This window comes from Polyodon spathula, chromosome 1 (genome assembly GCF_017654505.1).
Source record: "Polyodon spathula isolate WHYD16114869_AA chromosome 1, ASM1765450v1, whole genome shotgun sequence".
Lineage (NCBI taxonomy): Eukaryota > Metazoa > Chordata > Actinopteri > Acipenseriformes > Polyodontidae > Polyodon > Polyodon spathula.
In genome coordinates, this window is record NC_054534.1 from 89,743,713 (window position 1) to 89,769,250 (window position 25,538).

Genomic DNA, 25,538 nt, shown 5'->3' on the forward strand with positions numbered 1-25,538 from the left:
GCAAAAGCGACACATATTTGACACTGGCTATGTTTATATGCAGTCCTGAAATACTATGTATGACGTGACACAGTGTAAGTATATTAAGAAAGTCCAGACTAAAGCCACACAATACATAGAGTACAAAACTACCTTGTCAAGCAGAAAATTGCATTTGTTCTAAAGGTCACATCACTTTAGAGAAAAATCTAGTCCATTGAGCGAATACTGCGGTGCATGTAACTATGATGAAACTACAATGCTCATCGGTTTTATTTCACAATAAAGTCCACCAAAGCAGATGCCAAAATCTAAAAAGATACACAGCCAATGACTTAAACATAGGGTATGTGTACACATGATATTTGAATTGTACTACTCACTGCATTATCACATGTTCTACAGAATAAAGTTTATCCAAAAATGAAACATGAATATATTTTTTAATGTAAATGAAAAACACAACTCATCCTAGCCTCTATTTGTGTCCCAATATCTAACCCTAAACATATATGCCTGCATTGCATACAGTAAATGTTGAGCTTTTTTAAATAACAGACAATTTCATTCTGTTTGGCTCTTTTCAATCTTTTTATTATGTCAGCCTTTTCCCAACAATTATAAAGAGAAACTGGTCCAATTAAAATGGCACCCAGCTACTCTGAATCAAGTTGAAACTAGCATTTAACCAAACTGATGTTCAAAAGTAAGAGAGAGTTATGAGACTATAGTTCCTCTATCAGTGCACTTTCCTATTTTGTACTAAGATCATTGAAAATGTAGGAAAACATTAACCTTGCTTGTGGGGTTCTGCATTCTGTGACTTTTCTAAGTCCACATGTTGCTACACCTGTTTAAATAACGTACCTATATTTTTCCTTTTCATTGTTAACATCCTGACAGCTTGTTACACTTATAACTGTAAACTCTGTTTCAAAGCTCTTTTCAAAACGACAGCTCTAGTGCACTGATAGTGTAAGGTCAAGTGCATTGCCCACAAACAGGTAACACAGCAATAACGATCCTTAATGTAGTATGGAACAGAAAAGCCAGAGCACTTTTATGCTTTTTTTTTTTTTTTTTTTTTTTTTTTTTTTTTTTTTTTTAATTGCCCTTTCAGAAGTGCTTTTAGATTTTTTAATTTCATCAGAATGACACTTTTTCATTAGTTCATTATTGAACAGAGAAGATTAGTTCAGAGACTGTAGATCTTACCAAAGTTTTCATACACTGTTTTGTTTGTGTTCCGTGCACAAACATTGCTGGTAGTGTCACTTGAGCTGTTTAGTGTGTTGATATGTAAACACCCCCGTCTCGATCTCCTGCCTGTCATTCAGCAACGAATCCACGCACTCACACAGCAGACGGCTACTCTGTCACAAGCATTGATACCCTGTACCTTTCTAAACAAGGGATTTAGGAAAGTACCCTAATAAAAGCTGGATCTCAGAACAATAATTGTGTGAATATAGTCATTGTTAGCTGTGTATAATGGTATTTAAAACAGGATTCATTCATCTGGCTTTTTACATATCCGTCCTTTCTGGTCCCACCTCAGCCAGATATGCAACGGATTACTGTATTGTATTGACTGTTTAATTGATGAAAATAAGATTAAGAATTGTTATGTTGGATTTGCCATAGGTCAAAGCAAAGCAAATTTTAAGGTGGCAAGTCTATTTATAATAGATGTTAGGATGTCTTGGGATTATCTTATTAATCAAGCTCTGCAATCATCAATTCAATTAATATGAATGATTTAAATATAACTGGACAATTTATTAACGTTGTAATAAGCAAAAGCATCTTGCTGGAGACATTAAAAAATAAACAAAGCAACAATATCTAATTTAGTTTTTCTTCAAAATTATATATATATATATATATATATATATATATATATATATATATATATATATATATATATATATATATATATATATATATATATATATATGTATATATATGTGTGTGTATGTGTGTTTTTTTTTTTTTTTAATCAACAAGATGCTAAAGAATCTTACTATTGAAAACACTCCCATAGTAAACATGATGACTTGTCCTCACAGCAACAGCAGACCACAAAGAGCCCATCTGTAAAACACTGACTAATCTGAGCACACTCATTTTAAGGTGAACTAACTGAAACAACCACCAATTGAGTGTCACTACAAAATACACAGAGTCATTAAAATATCGGAATGTCAGGGCCAGCCCACTGATTTATGAGTTTGGGGATTGTATCTGGACTGAGAGTATAATTGCTCTAATGTATCATTAAATAATCTGGATCATTTAGTCTTCAAATGCTCACCCAAGAACACGCGCATTCTGGATTTATAGAGCAACTAAATAACCAGTGTCCTTAAAAACCTAGTTCATCTTGATGCTTTGAAAGAACTTCACCTAGGGTCAAATTGATTGCCTGACATACCAGACTGTAACAGTTTTAGAAAGCGTGAAATGCTGTTTATAGATGCAATTTTTCTCCATACCCTGTCAATCAATTTCCTCAGCAGCTGCTGACGGACACCTATAGCTGCAGCTACCCAAAAGCCATTCAATTTGACCCTTGTACTTGACACTATATTTACCCACATAATAGCGATAACCATTGCAATAACAGTTTGGTGTATGAGAATGATTTGGCAGTGGACCCAAACAAAGTGAAGAACAAAGGCAAAAAGACGTCAAAAAACTCCAGGTCTGATATATACAGTAATGCATTTGTGTCTTACAGCCAACTTGATTACATCTGGGTGAAGAAGTATCTTTTGCCCAACCTAGAAGATGATAGGTCTGTTTAAATATGTCAGCACAAGAGAAATTTCATACCAGGGAAAAGTATTGTTGAAAATATAATCAGCTGCATCGAAAAAAGCTACAAGTCCATCTTTGTTTTATCCCCAAATTTCATATGGAGTGAGTGAGCTATAAACTTTAATTTGCATACCACCAACTTCTAACTGCAAACTCTGATAATATAATATTGATTTTACTGGAGCCTCAGTACATGATTCCTTCTAAGTATTACAAACTGAAATACCTGATGGCTAAGAGGACCTACATGGAGTGGCCAAAGGACAACAATATGGTTAATCCTGGCAGGACTAGCAGAAGGAGCAGCAGAAAGTAAATTGTGAATTTCAATAACATAACCATTTCTTTCTACAGTGTACTCTGTCAATGTGAACACAATAAATAGAAATGGAAGACAAAAGCATTAGCATTACTTGCAATTAATTTCTTTTTTGTTTCTTTTCTTTCTGTCATAAACAAACACATTGGCTCTCTTCAATCATGAATCAGAACCGGGTAGTCAAAACTGTAGCATAGACTTATTGTAACGAACCCTAGCGTAGATTGCCGTCACTCCTGCTGAATTTAAATCAAGGGAAATAATGTTAAAACTTTACAATGCATTAGTAAAACTTCATCTTCGCTATAAAAAGGATATTGCTGCTCTAGAAAGAGTGCAAAAAAGAGCGACCAGAATTATTCCTGGTTTAAAAGGCATGTCATATGCAGACAGGCTAAAACAATTGAATCTATTTAGTCTAGAACAAAGAAGACTATGTGGCAACCTCATTCAAGCATTCAAAATTCTAAGAGGTATTGACAATGTCAACACAGAGGACTTTTTCAACCTGAAAAAAGTAACAAGGACCAGGGGTCACAAATGGAGAGTAGACAAAGGGTCATTCAGAACAAAAACTAGGAGGAACTATTTTTACACAGAGAATTGTGGAAGTCTGGAACCAACTCCCCAGTAATGTTGTTGAAGCTGACACCTTGGGATCCTTCAAAAAGCCGCTTGATGAGATTTTGGAATCAATAAGCTACTAACAATCAAACAAGCAAGATGGGCCAAATGGCCTATTGTTTGTAACCTTTCCTATGTTCTTATAATGTAGTAGCTACTTAATTGTGTGTCTATTGCATATTACTGTTGCCCTTTAAATGACTGGTGATCCCTAAGGTTTATTGGAGATTCATATTGTTGGCAGATAGCAAGATTGATATTGACTGACATGATTGGGAGGGTGGCAGTTTGACAGCCAACACCTACCCACCCACTCTCCCATCCACTCACAACCCCAGTGTGGGGAGAAGAAAGTTAGGTTTACATTTACCTTTCTTAATTACTTTTTATAACTGTCATTGAACGAAGGGTGAGATACATATAAGACTTCTTTAGTCCAATGTCAGCTTTACTTTGATAATGGTTGAAAAGATTTTCAATATTAATTTGTCAATCAAATGATGATATTTGCAGAAGTAATTCAAAGTTTCCTGTATAGCTTTGCATTACATTAATAGGAACTCTGAATGTAAATGAATATCAGAGCATGATACAAAAACATATACAAGGGGTGAAGGACCACATGAAAGACTCCTGTGTAGGGTAGCACTGTAGTCAAGGCTGATAACAGCAGGGAAAGCAGAGGCAGAAGACAGGAGATTGCACACTAGTATTTTATAACAAATTAAACAAAATAAACAGTCCAGTAAATCAGCACCCAAGCAAAAGCTATCTGGGTACAGGGCTGTGCACACAACCTGCTGCTTTCAGCTCTTTCTTAAACCAAACCAACCCAGGAAGCTTCCTTTCAGCTGCTCTTTTATGCGACATGGCCTGGTCTAATCAACAATCAGTCTGTTCGACCTTGGCCACATTCTGCACTTGCTTTTTTCAGGGAAGGGATTTTAGTTTTTGTTCAAAATACACAACACTTTAACAAAAGAAGAAATACAAGAACACACACAATGTTTACAAATTTAAATGTACAATGTGTTTCTGGTTGCAATTTATAAAATATAGTCTGACCTGTGTGCTTTAACTGGAATTTCACTTTGATTGGTTGTCAAGTGTGGTGAATAGGATTTGAATCATTTGAATTTTCATGTATTAGCATCATTTTAATGAGGCGCCATCTTTACGAAATGAAAAAAATAAATAAAAAATACAAAACATAATTTATAAGCGAGTCATATCACATATCTAAATCTGTGTTTTCTTGTGCATTATGTCATCATTTTACAATCCCTTTTATTTATTTTCCAACCACATCAGAGGACCATCATAAAAATAAACCCTCTTTTTCAAATGTTCAACACTGACTTTTTAAATCCTCAACACTCAAGAACATATTCTCTTCTTGTTCAACCACTCCAGTGTGGCTTTGGCTTTGTGCTTCAGGTCATTGTCCTGCTGAAAAGTGAATTTCCTCCCCAGTTTCAGTCCTGGCTGACTCAAACAAGTTTTCCTCAAGAATTCGCCTTTACTTTCCATTCTGCTCTCTATCCTGACAAGCTTTCCAGTCCCTGCTGAAGAGAAGTATCCCCATAATATAATGCTGCCACCACCATGCTTGACAGTTGGGATGGTGTTGACTGGGTGATGTGCAGTGTTGGGCCTGCGCTAGACGTAACGCTCGTCTGACCACAAAACTTTTTTCCACATGCCTGCAGTATGATCTAAATGCTTTGTCACAAACTCCATATGTGCTTTTTGAATAATGGCTTCTTTCTTGCCACCTGTCCATACAGGCCAGCTTTGTGTAGGGACCGGCTTATTGTTGATGTGTGAACACTGACTCCTACCTCAGATACAGAACTTTGCAGATCTCTCAAGGTCATTGTTGGCTTCAGAGTGACATCCCAAACCAGCTTCCTGCTTGCCCAGCTGCTCAGTTTGGGAGGGCGACCTGATCTGGGCAGTGTCTGGGTGACATGATGCATCTTCCACTTCTTAATGATGGACTTCACAGTGCTGAGAGGGATAATCAGCGCCTATGACCGGGCGCTCGTGTCACATGTGTGGGTAACCACTGACTAAGCAATACAGAGAGACACTGATGGTGGAGTAGAAACAGAGGCACAGGTGCGCAGGATTTATTCACAAAAAAAAGAAAGTCAATAAAGCTGGTCATGTGACATTAACAGCCATGGTAACGCACAGAGGACACATATAGCAAGCTGTACAAAAATAAAACAGTACAAAAACTACAAATAAAAGGTGCCACACAGTGCGAGTGATTCTGCTGCCATGGTGTTTACTAATTCCACTGACTGACAAAGTAAGTGCTGTAATCAAGGAATGCCTTTGTTTTGCAGGTTATGAACCTGTCTACAAGGCATTATAATGGATCTCCTCCTGGCAGCTGATGCGTTAATAATACAGACATCAGCACCTGTTGACTACAGAGTTGAATCTTTAATTGAGCAGTAAAATTCTAGACAACTCTTAATCTCTGGATTGTATTACATTTTCCTACAAGTTTATGCATGCATATATCTTCTTCTAAAACTGCTTTCCAGATTACAGTATGTGGGACAATTCACCTAACCAACATAATAAACATAAATATAGCATTATAGCTCTTAATTTCATATAGTAATTAACTTTCTCCCATTATTTCAAATATTTATTGTTATGTTTTATGAAACAAAATACAGTAGACTCTTGCTAAACCAAACCAGTTGGGTCCAGACCATGTCCAGATTAGTGATTTCTACTGATCGTTTTCTGTTTTTCTGTGATGTTAACTCAGTACGAGTTGGAATAATAGTATGGATCCGTTAAAACAAGTTGTATTATTATTCATTTAACAGAAACATTCCTGATCATGTTAAGTATTGTTATTTTGTGATTTTCATTCAAACACGCTGATACTCACAAAATCAACAATTTCAGCATTTAGCAGACAAAAGGAAATTACTATTTCAAATTTCTTTAACATTCTATCTGAAACAAAAACACATTGGAACTATTTAAAAACGCCACGTTATTAAAAGTGCCCAGCCATTTAAAGTGTAAATGTCAAAAACACAAGCCAAGTTTCAAGATACCATTGGGGCAACTTTGCCCAGCCCAAACCAAATAGGCACAGCCGTAAAACTGATTGGGGCCAAGGTTGAACCAGTTGTTTCTTCTAAATGTCAAAAACACAAGCCAAGTTAGAAGAAACAATTAGGACAACCTTGCCGAGCACCAAGCAAATAGGCACTTAGACGCATCAAGTGGGCTAACTTTGGTACGCTGCAATCGACCCTGGGTCTCAGTATGTTGACTGTTTACAAAGGCATTGATAGCACCACTAGGACAACTTAGCCGATCATACCATCTTCTGTGTTATTTACATGTATTGCAATGTGGCACAAGTACAGTACTTTATAAAATATATCCTTAATACAATAACGGAGGTGAGATAAAAAAAAAACACAAAAAAAAACTTAGGACTGATTACTTTCCTACTCAGTATGTCCTTCTGAATCCTTGCCCGGTCATTCGAACACGGCAAGTGCAGAGTTCAAATGACGTCACTCTCAATAACATAGTGCTGCCTGCCGACGTGGCGGAGAGGGAGGTGGAAGGAGAAATAGACAAACCCGGCTGACAACAGAACGGGTGAGAGACTTTACAGATACTCTGTATATCAAAACTTTACTTAAAGTAAGTTTTCTATATAGGCTTAACAACGCCACAGAATTGTAATACAAGTAATTTAAATGTATTGCACAGTTGAGTGAATCTTATAAATCTTGCATTGATATATGTATTTATTTATTGTGCGCGTATTTATGTCGTTAAAGATAGTAAATCGTGTTAATAACCTTAGTTTGTGGACTCTACTGCTGTCATTAAAAAAAAAAAATGCATTCCACTATTTAAGTTGTCTATGCATGCTCAGAATCAAGGAAAATAGTCTTTATTTCATTTTATTTTATTTATTTATTTATTCATTTATTTATTGTCTTTCAGACAACGATATGCATATGCAAATATACATGGTGAATCGTTTTATTTGCATTATACACATTCGAAACACATATCGCTAGTTTCCAAATTCAACCCCGCAAGATGTCACTCTTTAGTTTCCTTTCTCCATCAGAAATTGTGTGACCATTTGTATTGTTGCCCGACTAAATATATAGGACTGAATGGTGCTGCTTGGTACAGTTTCCTCAATATGCTAGTATGCTGGCTTTAATAAAACAATTGTTTCTCGCTCTTACTCGGCAGTAAATCTACGTTTTTAATGGTGTATCTATTTTTCTATTAACAGACATGAATGAAAATGACCCAGGGTGACACCATGGAAAGTGTTTCTACTAAACTTAACAGTCAATTGTCAGACCCCATTGACAGTGATGCATCATTTGTGAAAGAAACAGAGCTAAATAGTGAAGCCTCTGAGTCAATAAATGAAATAGGAGACAAGGGTGGTGGGCACCAGGCTGAGGAATGCTCTGTACAGCCAGGGGAAGAGACAGAGGGACCAGCTGAAGCCCCCCCAGAGAAGGGCTTGTTGGAGAGTCAGATGACTGAGTGCACAGAGTCAGTGAACCTAGAAGCAGAGGCTGCAAATGAAACAACACTGGACAAACATGATGCTCAGGCACGTTACAGTCTTTACTTTTTATATTTATAATACACTGCTGTTCAGTTCTGATAGAGAACATGTACAGTGGAAAAAGACATTTAAAATTCAACTGGTCAAAGTTACAACAGGCACAAATACTGGGGGCAGTGTAGGACCTGTAAATGAACATTTTCAGGAAAAGACTGAATTTTATAATTACTAATTTTATAATTACTTCTATGTTTATGTTCAGTTTAAGCTTAATAACCTGTTCATATAAAATAATAAACACAAAACTAAATTGTCACAAAATAATGTTTACTGTAGTAAAGAACTATTTTTAAAAATTCTGATCATTCCCCACCTCATGGGACATCTTAAGGAAAGGATATATATATATATATATATATATATAATAATTATATATATATATATATATATATATATATTTTTTTTTTTTTTTTTTTTTATACTTTTTTTTAATAATACTTTTTTTAACAGTACTGTAATATGTGTACTAAAGTACTATCATTACATCTCAGCCCATACAAAAAATGAAGCAATATTTCATCAAAAAGACATAGTTGGGTGACGTGATGACACATTGCTTCATGATGGCTTTTACACCTATTTTTCTTGGGATTCGCTGTATGTCTATTAAACTGCTGCTGACTGTCATCTTTATTTTAAAAATTTCCATGCACTCAAAATGTCAGTCCTTTTTGAAATTCCTACACTTGAAGACAGAGAAGCATTGAAGTACAAATCTTTAACCACCCCCCCCACTGAAACATTCAAGAGCAAGGTGTTTTAAAATTATTTTTTTTATTTATTTTTTTTAACAAAAGTCATGGTGAATTCATTATCAAGCTTCACTCATGTGGTTTATGATGTCACCAGAACCCCTCGATGCAATTATAACCTTTTATACCTCAATGGAATTCCCTGCACTCTGATTGGCTGAGCTAGAGGGATATGATTCTTAGTATATGCCCTTCGAATGTTTGTAACCGCATCACAAAAAAACAACCCCACTCCAACAGTTTTATTTGTGACAAAATGTCGTGTAAAGTAAATTTCATCCTTTTTAATTGAAGAATGGGTTAAGTCAAAACTAATAATACGAGCACCTTGGAGATGTCTACCGTCACTGTAAAAGTAATACAGAGAAGAGTACTGTCAGATAAACTGCAAAAAGCTACTACCACTAGCAGGGTGCTCAAATGTATTTTAAGATTTAAACAGAAAAAAATATAAATGAATTTTATTAAGCAGTTTTAACCTAATTTAAAGATACTGCTTATGTAATTGTGATTGCTTCCTCTAGCAAACCTGATATGCCAAACAAGTATAGTGTTGTTTTTTGGTAAAACCTCAATCTGAAGTGAGCTCTAACAGAGTAATCATCTGTGCAATACCCATCATCTGAAGAAGTGAGCTCAAACAGAGTACTCATCTGTGCAATACCCATCATCTGAATAGGTGCAACTCTTCCGCTACTCATTCTGTTAGTGTTTCATACTGGACCAGCACTTTTATTTTAGGAGCTCAGTATTTGAAATAAAGCAGCAAATATGTTGTTATTTAAATAATAACATGTTAAGAGTCAGTGTGATTGTTGATTTTAATGTATTTTCAATGTAGGAGTCTGGAGGAACTGCATCCACAGAGGGGAGAAGATGGGGTGGCTGGGGCTCATGGGGGAAGTCCCTTTTGACAACGGCAACGTCAACTGTTGGTATGACTTCCAAATTCTTTCTTCATTCTTTTTTTCTTTCAAATTTTGATACATTTGATAAATGTATATTTCATATATATATACTCTGTATCAAGGTGATTATATAGTAAATGCACTCACAGCAGAACATTCTCTTTTAAAACTTTACTGCACTATTTTGTCAGTAATTTTCTAGTGTACCAAGCTCAGCTGTAATTTACTGTGCTTACCTGCGCTTCATCATGCTTTAGTACAGTTTGTTACCATACCTCAGTAAACTGTTTAAGGGATGAGGAATAAAATGATTGAAAATACAGACCTATATATTTTTGCAGAGAACAGCCTACTGACCTTATAAGCATTTTATAAAGCCTCTGTGTTTATTTATAAAGAATATGCACTCGATTATTAAAAACGTATCCATTTCCCTGTCTAGTCCAGAAAACTCTACAATGCACAAGAAGCACTATATACAAAATATAAAGGGATTAGTGTGAATAGAGTAGCTTAATTGGCTATGAAGGAATAAAACTCGGAGATCGTCTTTGGGTATATTCAAGCAGATAGGTTTTTCTTTATTACAAAGACTGCCGCAAAGTTAGAAACCATAAGCTTTTAACACGGGTTCCATAAGACGGAGTGGGAGTTCCAGAGCCCCTGGATAGGTTCTAGCAGCAAGACAACATGAGCACACAAGCCAATAAACTACAATGGTGCTCCTCCCAGGGGCAAAACAGTAAGACAGTAACAGGTGATAGACAAAGGTGCTTGTTATTCAGGTTTGGAATTCTTCCATCCTCTAAGGAGCCAGCCTTAGATCATCCTCTCATCCTCCTTATGTCATCTGTGTCCTTGTGCCAAGCGTTGCACCAGGAAGGAACACCTTATCCTTCCTGGTACCGGTGGGAGAGAAGCCACCTGCAAGAGACCCAGCCATACAAAAAGAAAGAGGCTCCATGCTGCTGAGAACAGCATAGAAAGGTTCACTGAAGGCTGTTACTATGCCAACGGCAGAGTTCTAGGGAGAGAGTTTTGAGAATGACATGACAGAGTTTAAGAATATTAGGAATACACTTTACATATCCTGTAAGATCAAGTTCTGCTTCAGTAGAGTGTTGTTGCCTTTCCTCAACATGCACTTAGTTTTATATAGGTTATACAGTATACTTAACATGCTGCTGTGTGCTATATTTAGATTCAGCAGTGAAATACAGAACAAAAGTATAAGTTGTTTTCCAATCTGGAAAAGCAAAAGCATGATTAAAGACAAGCCATAAATCTAGCACAACAGTCAGCGTCAAACGTCAAAGGAAGCCTTATTATCTTTGTCTCATAGTAAAGATTAAAAGGCTGGAAACAAAAAGGACCTCGAACAATGAATGTTGGGTCATTCCATGTCAGCTCAACCAGAACTTTCCATTTTAAGATTATGCTTATATTTTGTGGAAGATACCGGTCAGGTATGAAACCAGGCCAAATAGTTAAGCTCAATGATTAAAATTTGCTGAGATACACACACAGTTTTGTATGGGGAGGGGGAGGGGGGGGGAGGGGGTCATACTTGAACCGCATCTCATTTTGGAGTGATTTTGACGATCTAACAATGATGATAAACGGAAACTTTCCTGGATTATGGTTGATTTAACACGGAATGACCCTGTTAGAAACATTGAGTCAGTGGGTAAGAAATAAGAAAAAAGACCATTGAGTAGCCTTTTATCCTTTCAGTAATGTGAATTCAGGTTGTGGCTAGCAATTCATTTAATGATAATCCATAGAACACAACAGTCATTTTCTCATGCTGTGAGATCAAATTAATGGTGTGCAGTCCATTACATACAGTTCTCAAGTAGGTTTGTGATCAATGCTTGGGAAGATGCATACAGTAAGAAAGATATAATGCAAATACCGTTTGTTCTGAAAAAATGACTATGTGTGGATAGGGGGCAGGACAGTTCTGGAGCTGCCCATTTTCAATAACTTTGTATCTTCTAATTATATTCTGTGTAAGAGTTATAGCTGCATTGTTTAATAACCAGAGGAGAGTTTTCATTAATCTTCATTTATCTATCTACATGGATACAGATGTAGGTGATTTTGCTAGCCCTTAATTGTGTTGCTTAATCCAGTGGTGAGCTGATTAATTTACAATGGCTTGCGAAAGTATTGACCCCCCCCTTGGCATTTTTCCTATTTTGTTGCCTTACAACCTGGAATTTAAATTGATTTTTATTTGGATTTCATGTAATGGACATACACAAAATAGTCCAAATTGGTGAAGTGAAATGAAAAAAATAACTTGTTTCAAAAAATTCTAAAAAATAAATAACGGAAAAGTGGTGTGTGCATATGTATTCACCCCCTTTGCTATTAAGCGTCTAAATAAGATCTGGTGCAACCAGTTACCTTCAGAAGTCACGTAATTAGTTAAATAAAGTCCACCTGTATGCAATCTAAGTGTCACATGATCTGTCACATGATCTCAGTATATATACACCTGTTCTGAAAGGCCCCAGAGTCTGCAACACCACTAAGCAAGGGGCACCACCAAGACCAAGGAGCTCTCCAAACAGGTCAGGGACAAAGTTGTGGAGAAGTACAGATCAGGGTTGGATTATAAAAAAATATCCGAAACTTTGAACATCCCATGGAGCACCATTAAAGCCATTATTAAAAAATGGAAAGAATATGGCACCACAACAAACCTGGCAAGAGAGGCCCGCCTACCAAAACTCACGGACCAGGCAAGGAGGGCATTAATCAGAGAGGCAACAAAGAGACCAAAGATAACCCTGAAGGAGCTGCAAAGCTCCACAGCGGAGATTGGAGTATCTGTCCATAGGAACACTTTAAGCCGTACACTCCACAGAACTGGGCTTTACGGAAGAGTGGCCAGAAAAAAGCCATTGTTTAAAGAAAAAAATAAGCAAACACATTTGGTGTTTGCCAAAAGGCATGTGGGAGACTCCCCAAACATAAGGAAGAAGGTACTCTGGTCAGACGAGACTAAAATTGAACTTTTTGGCCATCAAGGAAAACGCTATGTCTGGCGCAAATCCAACACCTCTCATCACCCCGAGAACACCATCCCCACAGTGAAGCATGGTGGTGGCAGCATCATGCCGTGGGGATGTTTTTCATCGGCAGGGACTGGGAAACTGGTCAGAATTGAAGGAATGATGGATGGTGCTAAATACAGGGAAATTCTTGAGGGAAACCTGTTTCAGTCTTCCAGAGATTTGAGACTGGGACGGAGGTTCACCTTCCAGCAGGACAATGACCCTAAGCATACTGCTAAAGCAACACTTGTGTGGTTTAAGGGGAAACATTTAAATGTCTTGGAATGGCCTAGTCAAAGCCCAGACCTCAATCCAATTGAGAGTCTGTGGTATGACTTAAGATTACTGTACACCAGCGGAACCCATCCAACTTGAAGGAGCTGGAGCAGTTTTGCCTTGAAGAATGGGCAAAATTCCCAGTGGCTAGATGTGCCAAGCTTATAGATACATACCCCAAGAGACTTGCAGCTGTAATTGCTGCAAAAGGTGGCTCTACAAAGTATTGACTTTGGGGGAAGGGGGTGAATACTTATGCATGCTTAAGTTTTCTGTTTTTTTGTCTTAATTCTTGTTTGTTTCACAATAAAAAATATTTTGCATCTTCAAAGTGGTAGGCATGTTGTGTAAATCAAATGATACAAACCCCCAAAAAATCAATTTTAATTCCAGGTAGTAAGGCAACAAAAAATAGGAAAAATGCCAAGGGGGGTCAATACTTTCGCAAGCCACTGTATATAGCACACAGTGGAAAAGTACCCAATGAATCCACATAATGCTTGGTTCACTATATAAGCAAGTAGTTAATTTAATTACACATTTAAATAAACTTAGATTTAATTTCACATTCAAGGCTTCTTATTGTGATGCACATTTACAGAAAGTCTTTGCATCTTCCTACTCTGTGTATGTTTATTTGAATTTCATGTCGTGATTCAGGTCAAGGGATAACAGCAGTCAAAGAAAAGGCAGCCACACTTACAATCCATAGCAGCTCTTCAGCTTCTGAGGAGAGTAAGCAGTCCGGAAGTAATGAAGGGACAATACCAGGTAAACCGTATATTCATTTTATATGAGGGATATTCAAAACTAGAAAAAATAAGTGCCTGCCAGAAATGAATGGCTCGTGTCTGTCTTAAGAACTGACATGCGCCTTGAGCTGGTACACATTATAGTCCTGCTACTTGTCTCGGTGACATTAAAATGAAAACTAAGTAACACAAAAGTGTATTGACTGGAAGTCTTGGAAGTCTGAGTATTAATGTTTATACGGCCCACTGCTGTAGTGTAAGCATTCACGCTCCATTGTATGACTTCAGCAGAAGACTGTGTTTTCAACTTCTGATTTGTATTGTTCACAGTACAGGGATGCCTGAATTAACTGGTCTACAAATTGAACATTTGAGTTTGCTTATTTAAGGTGGAGCTGGATAGGACTCTGTTTTGCTGGAGACAGTTTTACTGTATTGCTATTTTTGCTGCTTTTTAGGTGTTCCTGAAGACCTGAGTTTAACTGAATCCCCTTCCTCATCTGCTTCATCTGGGTCACGTGGAATGTTGTCAACCATTACAAACGCAGTTCAAAATACAGTTAAGTACTGTACATGTAGCACAGTCAGAGAAAAAAAGAAAAAATCCCAGAACTTTTTTAAAATAAGGTTTGGGTATCAAAACATCCAGTTGTGTTTCCTGAACTGTACAATTTAAAAACAGATTATTTTGAACCCATTTTTTTGTTACAGTATCTCTGTCATTTAAAACCTGCAGGTGTTTGGTGTAAAAAAAAAAAAAAAAGGTCTAAAAGAGAAGTGCACAGTTCATATACAGTTCATAGTTCATAGAAGTGCACAGTTCATATGATATATAATAATTTTAAAAGTTTTTATTTTTTATTTCATTGGCTTTTCAAAATCGTAAACCGTTACTGTAATTTATTTTTTAAATTTTGTTTGCTTTAACATATAGCTAACAATTATATTATCAGATTGTGATCTTGTCCTAATTAAAATGCAAGCACAAAATATAATTAGGTTTAACAAAAAAAAGGGTCTACACAGTGAGAATCCACAGCAGCTCTTCAACATCCTGATAGAGCAAGTCTTTAATTAGCTATATTACCATATATATTAAAAGTGAAAAAAACTATGAACAGCTTAACTAATTGCCTAGTGGCCCTCATGGTACAGGTGGTTTTCGAGTGGCTATTTGTGAATCTGAGCAAGAACCAAACAGTGACATTCTGACCTCACAACACATCTGAATCTGGCTCAGAACCGAGAAGGGCCAGGGGCGCGGTTAATGATTTTTGTCATTACGCTGTGTTAGTCAGTACAGTTGTGGAAGATGAACAATATCATATGACATCTCAGGCTGAGTATCTTGCTCATCAGATCCAAATTACTGCTGTTCCTGAGATGCATTCTTCTACTCTTTGCGCAATCAGTCTGTTGTTGCATTTCTGTTGCATTTCTGTTGTATTCAGTAATATATGAAGAAAACAAAGAAAAACACAACAATAACCTCTGGATCTGCTATTCTCAACTCAAATACAACACTTCTTAATACCGCATCATCTACATGCAACTCGACACGTTCATTGCGTGTGACATCAGTGGCACGGCTCAGTCTCTGCAGGAGGAAGCAGCCAAGCTGGCTCGGTTGTACAGTGGAAAAGAGGTATATGATGCGGTTGTAAGTTGGGGGCAACACAGAATCATGGATTTAAAAAAAAAAACAGCTTCACATTACCTTTAACCTTGTGGCTTGCAAGAAATGATTCAGAAGCTTACTATTTAGTATCATTATTTAGTTTTGTTGTTTAATATTTCTTGTAGGGTAAGTCTGTGATTACTGGTGGTCTGGGTGCATTGGAATTTATTGGTAAGAAGACAATGAACGTGCTTGCAGAGAGTGACCCTGGCTTCAAGAAGACCAAAATACTGATGCAGAGAACTGTAACTTTGTCACAGGTAATATATATTTTTAGGTAACCCAATGCCAGTGAAATTGTCCTAAGAAGACCATATGTTACTTACATCTGCCACAACAAACACAAAGTAAAGTTCAAAAAAATTATGCTTGTTTTAAGGTTTAGCATCAAGGGTTTTCTTTTTAAAGATTTTAGAGCTTCATGTTACTAAATCTCCAAATGCACACTGTTCAGATGGGAGAATAATCAATTTAAATAGTTATATATATGGCAGGTTTTTGTCTTTTTTTTTTTACTGCAGCTTGATTTGTGTGGAATTTATCAAGTGTCTGTGATGTGAATATTTTCATAGATGTTAAGGGAAGCAAAAGATAAGGAGAAGGAGAGGATTGGCAATCAAGTTGTAATGGAGAGGACAGCGCACTATGGAATACTCTTTGATGATTTCCAGGGCTTATCTCATCTGGAGGCTCTAGAGATTCTCTCAAATGAAAGTGAATTCAGGGCAAGTACTACATAGTATAAAGACTTCAAGGAGTCTTGTCTTCAATTGGAATCTCCACCTCAAACAGGCATGTCTTCATGCTCAGTTGCTGTTAAGTGATTGTTTGTTAGATGAAATGTGCAACATCCCATATAGAGAATAAAAGATTATCCCAACTTCATTGAATGTTACACTTAAAATTTGAACAGAACTGAGAAATCTAGTATTTGTATTTTATGTCCAGGTTCAGTCTGTCTTAATGTCAATTGAAGGAGAAGAATTAGAAACTTTGAAAAGGGATCTGATTACAATTAAAGAAGTCTTCCTGGAGAAGGATTTTGAAAAAGAAGATGATGATGAAAAAGGTGATGTAAAACAGATGCAGTTATGGTAAATACACAGTCAAGTAGTGTGCAGGCTGTGCCAATTTGACATTCTTGGCAGAGAATCCCACAGGGAGTTGCATTGGCTTTGGCTTTCCCCCAGGTAGGGTAGGGGAGGTCATAAGCTGTCAACTTTCTGGATGTAAAAGGGGTGGTAAGTGGAATAAGAGCTGGTGCAGTTAGGGAAAATAATGGGACATTTTAAATTGGTGTGAAAAGGGACATTGTATTGGTATTAATAGATGTATTGGGATATTGTTTGTTCACTGGACAGACAGAATAATTCATTGTAGTTGAATATCATAATATTACAATATTTAAAGAATTTGTTTATTTTTCAGAATAATGTTGTAAACTATAAAATACTTTAGAATACTGAAAACTGATGTTTCCTGCATTTCCAGCTTCTGAAGGAGAAGAGTTTGTGAGCATAATAACAGAGCTACTTTTTGAACTGCATGTTGCTGCCGCGCCTGACAAACTCAACAAGGTACCCTATTTCAACATCATGTACTGATTCTTGCATCAGAGCATGTAGTTATATATACACACATATACATACACACAGCTCTGAAAAAAATTGAGACCACTGCAGAATTAACAGTTTCTCTGGTTTTACTGTTTATAGGTATGTGTTTGGGTAAAATGAACATTTTTGTTTTATTCTATAAACTACTGACAACATTTCTCCCAAATTCCAAATAAAAATATTGTCATTTATTTGCAGAAAATGACAACTGGTCAAAATAACAAAAAAGATGCAGTGTTGTCAGACCTCGAATAATGCAAAGAAAATAAGTTCATATTCATTTTTAAACAACACAATACTAATGTTTTAACTTAGGAAGAGTTCAGAAATCAATATTTGGTGGAATAATCCTGATTTTCAAGCACAGCTTTCATGCGTCTTGGCATGCTCTCCACCAGTCTTTCACATTGATGTTGGGTGACTTTATGCCACTCCTGGCGCAAAAATTCAAGCAGCTCGGCTTTGTTTGATGGCTTGTGACCATCCATCTTCCTCTTGATCACATTCCAGAGGTTTTTAATGGGGTTCAGGTCTGGAGATTGGGCTGGCCATGACAGGGTCTTGATCTGGTGGTCCTCCATCCACACCTTGATTGACCTGGCTGTGTGGTATGGAGCATTTTCCTGCTGGAAAAACCAATCCTCAGAGTTAGGGAACATTGTCAGAGCAGAAGGAAGCAAGTTTTCTTCCAGGACAACCTTGTACTTGGCTTTGATTCATGCGTCCTTCACAAAGACAAATCTGCCCGATTCCAGCCTTGCTGAAGCACCCCCAGATCATCACCGATCCTACACCACATTTCACAGTGGGTGCGAGACACTGTGGCTTGTAGGCCTCTCCAGGTCTCCGTCTAACCATTAGACGACCAGGTGTTGGGCAAAGCTGAAAATTGGACTCATCAGAGAAGATGACCTTACTCCAGTCCTCTGTGGTCCAATCCTTATGGTGTTTTGCAAACCTCAGCCTGGCTCTTCTTTGCTTCTCATTGATGAAGGGCTTTTTTCTAGCTTTGCACGACTTCAGCCCTGCCCCTAGGAGCCTGTTTCGAACCGTCCTCGCCGTGCACTTCACCCCAGCTGCCGTTTGCCATTCTTTTTGTAGGTCACTTGATGTCATCCTACGGTTGCTGAGTGACATTCGAATGAGTTGGCGGTCATCCCGGTCAGTGGAGAGTCGTTTTCGCCCTCTGCCGGTCTGTAGCTTTGTTGTCCCCAATGTGTGCTGCTTGACCTTGTTCTTATGAATCGCCGTCTTTGAAATTTTAAGGATGGAAGCAACCCGACGCTTGCTGTATCCCTCTGCCAGTAAAGCCAGAATTGAACCCTTCTTTTCCTCACTCAAAACTTTCCTTTTCAACTCTTTGGGCATGGTCAATAGTTATTTTTTGATTCCAATTACTTTTGAGGTACTACTAGCACTGTTTTGCCATCCAGCTGGTCCTATTGCAAGAGGATAGTGATGACCACAGGAGTGGTTTTTATACTTTTCCTCGTTAAATAAGATTTGGTTCAGGTGATCCCCTAATCAGTACCTCATTCAGTAGAATGAGGTGTGCCTGTGTTGGAATTCAACAGACACTGGAATGGAATGGCTGCCATACATGTAGAGATGCTGATTTAAGAAAAATTTGCAGTGGTCTCTTAATTTTTTCCAGAGCTGTATGTATATGTGTGTGTGTGTGTGTATATATATATATATATATATTATATATATATATATACACGATTAACAGGGTTGTTATAGTTAAAAAGAAAACAAAACATTAAACAGTTTTTCATAATTAATAACTTAATTTAGGATTCTTAAAAATATACAGTGTAAATGAGGAATGTTTTATTTTCTCATAAGTAGACACAGCATTTTTGATTTATAAAGCAAAGATAAACATTTAATTGCTTTGTCATTTGCTGAACAGCAAGACAGACATTTGCATTAATGACTTGGCATTTCAGTTGTACTATTTACGCCAGTAACTCCTCAGCATTAATTGATTGTCATAATTTACTTTTTTAAAACATTTATGAAGTGAAAGCACTGTGGTTCCTGTAAGTCCTTTAGTAATTAATCACATGGTATTGTTTAGCATCCTGTCTCTTACAAATCTCTAATACTCTAGACATTACAATGCCATAATTATATTGTTGTATTTCTAGGCAAGAAAAAGGGCCCATGACTGGGTAAACAAAGTGGATCTTTTAGCAATGGAAAGTGAGGAAAAACCGAAAGAAGAAAACACAGAATTAGGCAGTAAAAAATATGAGGAAACAAGTAAAGCAGAGGAAGATAATTCAAAGTCTGTTGGGGTAAGGAGGTCTTTAAAGGTTTAATTGTTAAAGAATTGAGATATACACATACACAGAGTGCTGCCTCGCTATAAGGCTCTTGATTATAGCACGCCTTGGATATAACGCTCCTACAGCATGTCCCCCAGTTCCCTATACTAATGAGTCATGCAGTATTTCAACAGTAAATACAGTACCGGAGTTGTTCAAACTGTAAACAACTTCTCAGTCTAACTTCTGTTTCTGTCTCTCCCTTTTGATACAGTTTCTGAACTGAAGAAACACTGCACTGGCACTTTATAACACAGCCATCTTATTTAGAATTAGTTTTATAACTAAATAAATATTAGGCCTATTACGTGGTTGTCTTTCCTAATGTATTTACTTTTGTGCTGCAAGAGGAGCTGTAGCAGCCTCGCTCCAGCAGCCGAACCTGAGCCAAGCACATTCCCTCTTCCCCTTGCTCTCCTTCTCACACTTGGTTTGCTTGTCCGTTGCTTCTGTTGTTTAGCCAAGCTATTTATAGTTTAAAAACTAAAATGATCTAAGAGTGGGTATGGTACCTTTTTTTTTTTTTTTTTTTTTTTTTGTAACAAATATAGTGTTTACATGATGCTTTATGCATGGTTAATTCACGAAAAGTTACATTTTTGCTTCACTATATGTGCATTATAGAGAGCGAGTTATTTTATTTTGTATTTGTCAGATGTGTGTTATGTGTCTCATATTGTGTGTCCCCCAAGACCTGTGTTCTAGTGAGGGAGCACTGTGTATAGCTAGATAGAGAGATGGATAGATGCATAGATAGATCAAATTATCTTAGCACATAGCCAAACCTAGCTAAGAACTCACTGTTACATTTATGACTTAAATATATTTTAGTATATTTTTTCTCTATGTAATTAAAACCCAATCCTGTCCTTTGACCCATCTGATATTGTTGACTACAGTAACCACTCATTTGTATTTAGTTTGTGGCTTAGCTAATGCTGATGTGTTGAAGAGTGTGGTTTGTAATCACGCTGCAGGTTGTTGCTTTTTTTATTTGTCAGTTTTTGAAAGACTGGCTCAAGTGGCAGTTGAAATCATTGAACAGCTAAACAGCATTTCACAAGAGATTTAGCAAATGTTAACAGTATAAGAACAGCAGTGTTTTGTATAAACTGCAGGATATCTACATGTCATCAGTTGAAAGCCTGGCTGAGGTGACAGCTCGTAGTATTGAACAGCTTCACAAAGTGGCAGAGCTAATTCTCCATGGACAAGATGTAGAGAAGCCAGCTCTGGATCAGGCCAGAATCCTTACCAGGTAAGCAGAGACTGTGTTGCTGATGAAACAGTTTTATTCATAAACAACCTATCACTATACAATAGTACAGTAATTCTAAAATAGGTAAAATTAGGACAGCGTGCCCATTTTTTATGTCAGGCTTTTTAGAATTGTGCACTGGAATATTTCATAATATGACAGTTTCATGATAATTAGAAATACTATAATCCATCCAACCGTCACATATCCACCCTATCTGGTTATCCACCATGATCAAACTCTTCAGCACAGTGTGTGTGTGAGAGTAAGAGTGAATGAGTGAGAGAGAGAGAGAGAACCAGAATCAGGGATACCGAAGAGTGAGTAAGCAAGTCAAAACTACCGACAGTCGTATGAGTAGCTTGAGTTCAGTTATCATTAAACAGAGAAGATCAGTTCAGAGGTTGTAGATCCCACCACAGTTTTTGTAAACTTTGTTGTATGTACTCAGTGAGCTACCATTGCTGGTAGTGGTATTATTCACTATTAACGATATGCCACCCCACCAATGGATATTTGAAAAACAATTTATGCAACAGCAGTAAAACATATTATTAAACAACCAGACACTAGACATTTACAAATCACAGCTTTATTACATGAGCTCAAGACTGTGCTTTAAACTGTTTCACGCAAACAAGATGCCACCTGACAACCATGGATTTCCAGGTGAGATTCTCCCCTGTACCTGTTCTCTGCATGGAAACCACATTTTCCCGAGCTGTCTGCGAAAACAGCAAGAAAATGGTACAGATGGCTAATTTGCATATCGACCTCCTCCTTGTCCCTTCTTTTGCATGATGAAAAAAGGGTCTTCTCGAGTAAAACAAACCGAGGCAATGGAAACCCTGAAGTGTATAGGGCCATTTTTCATGTGGCTTGAGCACAATGTCTCAAGTAAAATTAGAACACACATGGATCTCTCCTTTTTAAACTGTAAAAGCTTTCTGCCAGATAATGAATGAATGATTTATTTATTTATCTATCTATCTGTCTTTCATCAGGCTAACTGGGGCTATGTGCAAGGAGGTATCTTCCCTTTCTAAGAAGTTTTCTGACACTTTGACAGCAGCAGGGGTAAGGTGAACGCTGAAGAAGATGTTCTGTGACTACAATATTGCATTTTAGTTATTTCTCTGTATTGGAATTAAAAACAACACGTTGTTTTCTGTTTTAAATCTTAAAATTGAGTTTGGTTTCTGAAACCTATTCTAAATTTCATATATCTAATAATATTACACGTTGCTCAACACATAAGCGGTCTTGCTTGTTGAGTGTGTTGTATGTTATGATTTGAACTTTGAGGTTCTCCAGCAGTGTTCTGAATTAACAGATCGTGGACTTGGCCAGCAGTAAGATCTTGCCTCTCATTGAAGTGGTGGGTAATTACCCTTGGGGAAGGCAGGAAAACCCTGCAATGCTGATTGTACTGATTTGTAGGTGCAGTCAAGCTCTGATCTGAGTAACTGTTTGCAGGTACAGGTCACAGAGGAGCTTGTGGCTGCCCTAGCCCCACCTCCACAACATTCAATTCCAAACTCACCTCAAATAGGGACTTGCATCAAAGAAAACACGTAACATATATAAAGGAAATACTTCTTAGATGACATATACTGTGAAATGCAAAGGAAAAGCATACTCCCAGAGAACTCTTGATGAAGTTAGTGGTATCATTGATCAAACTCATTTTGTTTACATGTAATTCGTGCTGCTGTTTTATTTTACAATGTAAGCATGATTACAAGTTATAATACATGCTTTTTTTTAGGCTCACAGAACTAAGTCACAAGGAGGTCATGAGCTAAGGATTTGAGGCCAGGATTTACTAACCGTTAGATTATGATGTCTTCTAATAAGTCAAGATTTCAATATTTTATACTATAGTTAAAAAATATATATATATATACATGTTTTGATTATGTAATTTAAAAAAAAAATGACTTACAAAATTACTAGTTTTTACAATTGATTATCCACCCAAATTGTATGTATTTATATTTACAGAGCAAATTAAAGGCAGAGGTCCTAACCCCCTGGATTAACAGTGTGTTATTAGAGGTAAGACTGTACATTGTATTTATACAGTGCAATACATTTATAAGGTGTTTTTCTAAAGTTACCAGTAGTTAACTTGGTTAATCACTAAAAACCCCATCATGGGGGCAGGGGATGAGCAAGCATTTTACAAACTGCCTCAAATAAATAGTCAAGATTCCATCTCTAAAGTAAGGAAAATCATTGAAGGCAGCTACACAGATGTATGTTTTGCTGTTGCACTTGTGTTCATGTAGTGCACAAACAAAATAAAATAAATAATTACGTGGACTGCAGAAGGATAAGAACTGTAGCTGTTTACATATACATATATGATGGTACCGGAGAAAGACTCAGATAATTGTGTGCATGTATTACACTGTAAATGTTTTAAATTGTAACTACAGGTAGTTAATGTACCTGCATCCTAGTTATTAAAGGATTTCTTTTTTTTGTTGTTGCAGGGATCAAACAGCACCGCCTACATTCAGGATGCTTTCCAGTTGCTTCTTCCAGTATTACAGATCTCACATTTACAGACTACCAGCTCTGAAACACCCAGTGAACGCTAGGGTTCCTCTTGGAAAAAGACTAAACTATTATTGGAAATCTTAGGATATACACTACATTGCAACAACAACATTTTATAGTATCATTATTTCATTACACTAAAATAGTAGTGATCTATATTTTCATTATGAACACAAATCTGTATTGTTTAATGTCCCTGCTACACAGACAAATGCCACAGTAGTGTATAGTGCTTAAATTGATATTCTATTCACAGCACTGCTTTTAGCAAATGAGAACATGGTAAGGCTGAAATTTTATACAGATACACTATTTTTGTTTCTAGTCAAAGTAGTTGGATGTGATACAAGGGTTGTATGCAAAACATTAGAACAACAACAAAAAAAAATGCAAATTTTATGAAACAGGGAAATTATGCATATTTAAATAATATGATGTAATGGAGTTTGCACTGTTGCATGGTGTAGTAATCAACATTTTTTATGACTGTCAGATAATCATTAATATATGTAAAAAAGTGACTGAATCACAGCTGCATTTTTTATGACTGTCAGATAATCATTAATATATGTAAAAAAGTGACTGAATCACAGCTGCATTTTTACATTTAAATACAGAGTCTGTTGCGCTTGCACTTTGTAAAATGAATAGAATAAATACACTTTTAGTATATGCCTTTTGATTTAAAACAATTAATCTTAACAGGTGCGGCTGTAAATACCATATATACATGGCATTTTAAAACATCTCAATGAATTACCTAATTACCTAGCATTTGTTGTATTTAAAGGATATCTGCCGCAATGTTATCAATTCAGTCCCCCTGTGTTCTAACTAATTTGCTTAACATTTAACTGCATACATGGCTAGCTAAATGTTTGTTATGATGCATGATAGATATTATGATTAATTTATGTAACATTTCTAAATTCCTTGTTTTGGCACCTAGTGCTACATTTTTATATCCCTAATTAGATGTTTGTTTGTTTGTTTGTTTGTTTTTATTTTCCATGAAATGAATTAATTCACCTAATTGATTTGTCAAATTAATTGTGTGATACAGAACTACATCAAATTACATTTAAAGATTTCATGTAATATGAAAGTATGACTTTTTTGAAAACATATCAGAAGTAGAGCAATGTTCATTTCTATTCGGTGAACACATTGATCAATTAATTTAATCCAATTATATACAGCTCCAAGTTCTCAATTTATTTAATGAACAAATTCCCAAAATGATTAGGACCCTAGGACGATAGCATTGATAAATAATCTAGTTCCCATCATTTTTCATCACTTATAATTAACATTTTGTGTATTACTTAAAAGAAACTAACATTATGTTGGTGCATGCCTAATACTGATATTGTTAAGTAGCCATTTAAAAAGAAAATGAACACATGTACTGTACAACCACTTCTTACCAAAAGCATTTAAATACAAAATAAAATAATGCCGTATTTAACTGTATGTATGTGTATTAATGCAATAAATTTTATTGGGAAAGTGCTTGGTTTGCAGGTATTTCTTCAAAACACCAAACAGTATGAGCCTTTCTTTTAAATACACTATAAATATGTATATGAAGCACTGTACAAAGATACAATAAATATGTATACAATATTTTGTCAATCAACAAATAATAATGCATAATACATACTGTATAGGGGGTCATGTATCAAGCATTTGCAATGACATTAAGGCAATAGTGTCAGGTTTACACTAGCCTTGAAATTGCCATGCATGTATCATGACACTTTTGACAAGTTAAGGTTGTGTTACCACCACCAAAATGCACTCTGCCGTGCAATGCGCTCCACCGCTCATTAGCTATGTGTTTTGAGGCAGGTGAAGCCTTAATTATATGCATAGGCAAATTTTAGATGGGGCTCATTTGTAAATGAAGTCTGTGATATTAAAATGAGATTTATGAAGC

The 25,538-nt window shown here is 36.5% G+C and overlaps 1 protein-coding gene and 1 pseudogene across 2 annotated transcripts; both read left to right on the forward strand.

Annotated features, from left to right (window-relative positions):
• Positions 1-55: 55 nt before the first annotated feature.
• On the forward strand, positions 56-3,115 carry LOC121326305 (annotated as a pseudogene).
• Positions 3,116-7,319: 4,204 nt separating this feature from the next.
• LOC121323914 (protein NOXP20-like) lies at positions 7,320-25,054 on the forward strand. 2 transcript variants are annotated; one of them, XM_041265244.1, is made up of 14 exons: positions 7,320-7,390; positions 8,049-8,381; positions 9,990-10,083; positions 14,058-14,168; positions 14,608-14,708; positions 15,953-16,087; positions 16,400-16,552; positions 16,776-16,896; positions 17,319-17,404; positions 19,597-19,746; positions 20,895-21,034; positions 22,039-22,111; positions 23,039-23,092; positions 23,533-25,054. In XM_041265244.1, exons 2-14 carry the CDS (start codon positions 8,055-8,057, stop codon positions 23,638-23,640), a joined length of 1,653 nt encoding a protein of 550 aa, XP_041121178.1. In that variant the 5' UTR covers positions 7,320-7,390; positions 8,049-8,054; the 3' UTR covers positions 23,641-25,054. The 2 variants fall into 2 exon arrangements, with proteins under 2 accessions (XP_041121178.1, XP_041121187.1); XM_041265253.1 differs by having other exon boundaries at positions 7,356-7,435.
• The last annotated feature ends 484 nt before the right edge of the window (positions 25,055-25,538 follow it).

Bases quoted from the DNA above. Each gene is read 5' to 3' on its own strand.
- LOC121323914 (XM_041265244.1), top strand. From the start codon at position 8,055: ATGAAAATGACCCAGGGTGACACCATGGAAAGTGTTTCTACTAAACTT. The intron at 19,747-20,894 runs GTAAGGAGGTCT...TATAAACTGCAG, and splicing joins ATAATTCAAAGTCTGTTGGG to GATATCTACATGTCATCAGT. The intron at 23,093-23,532 runs GTAAGACTGTAC...TTGTTGTTGCAG, and splicing joins TTAACAGTGTGTTATTAGAG to GGATCAAACAGCACCGCCTA.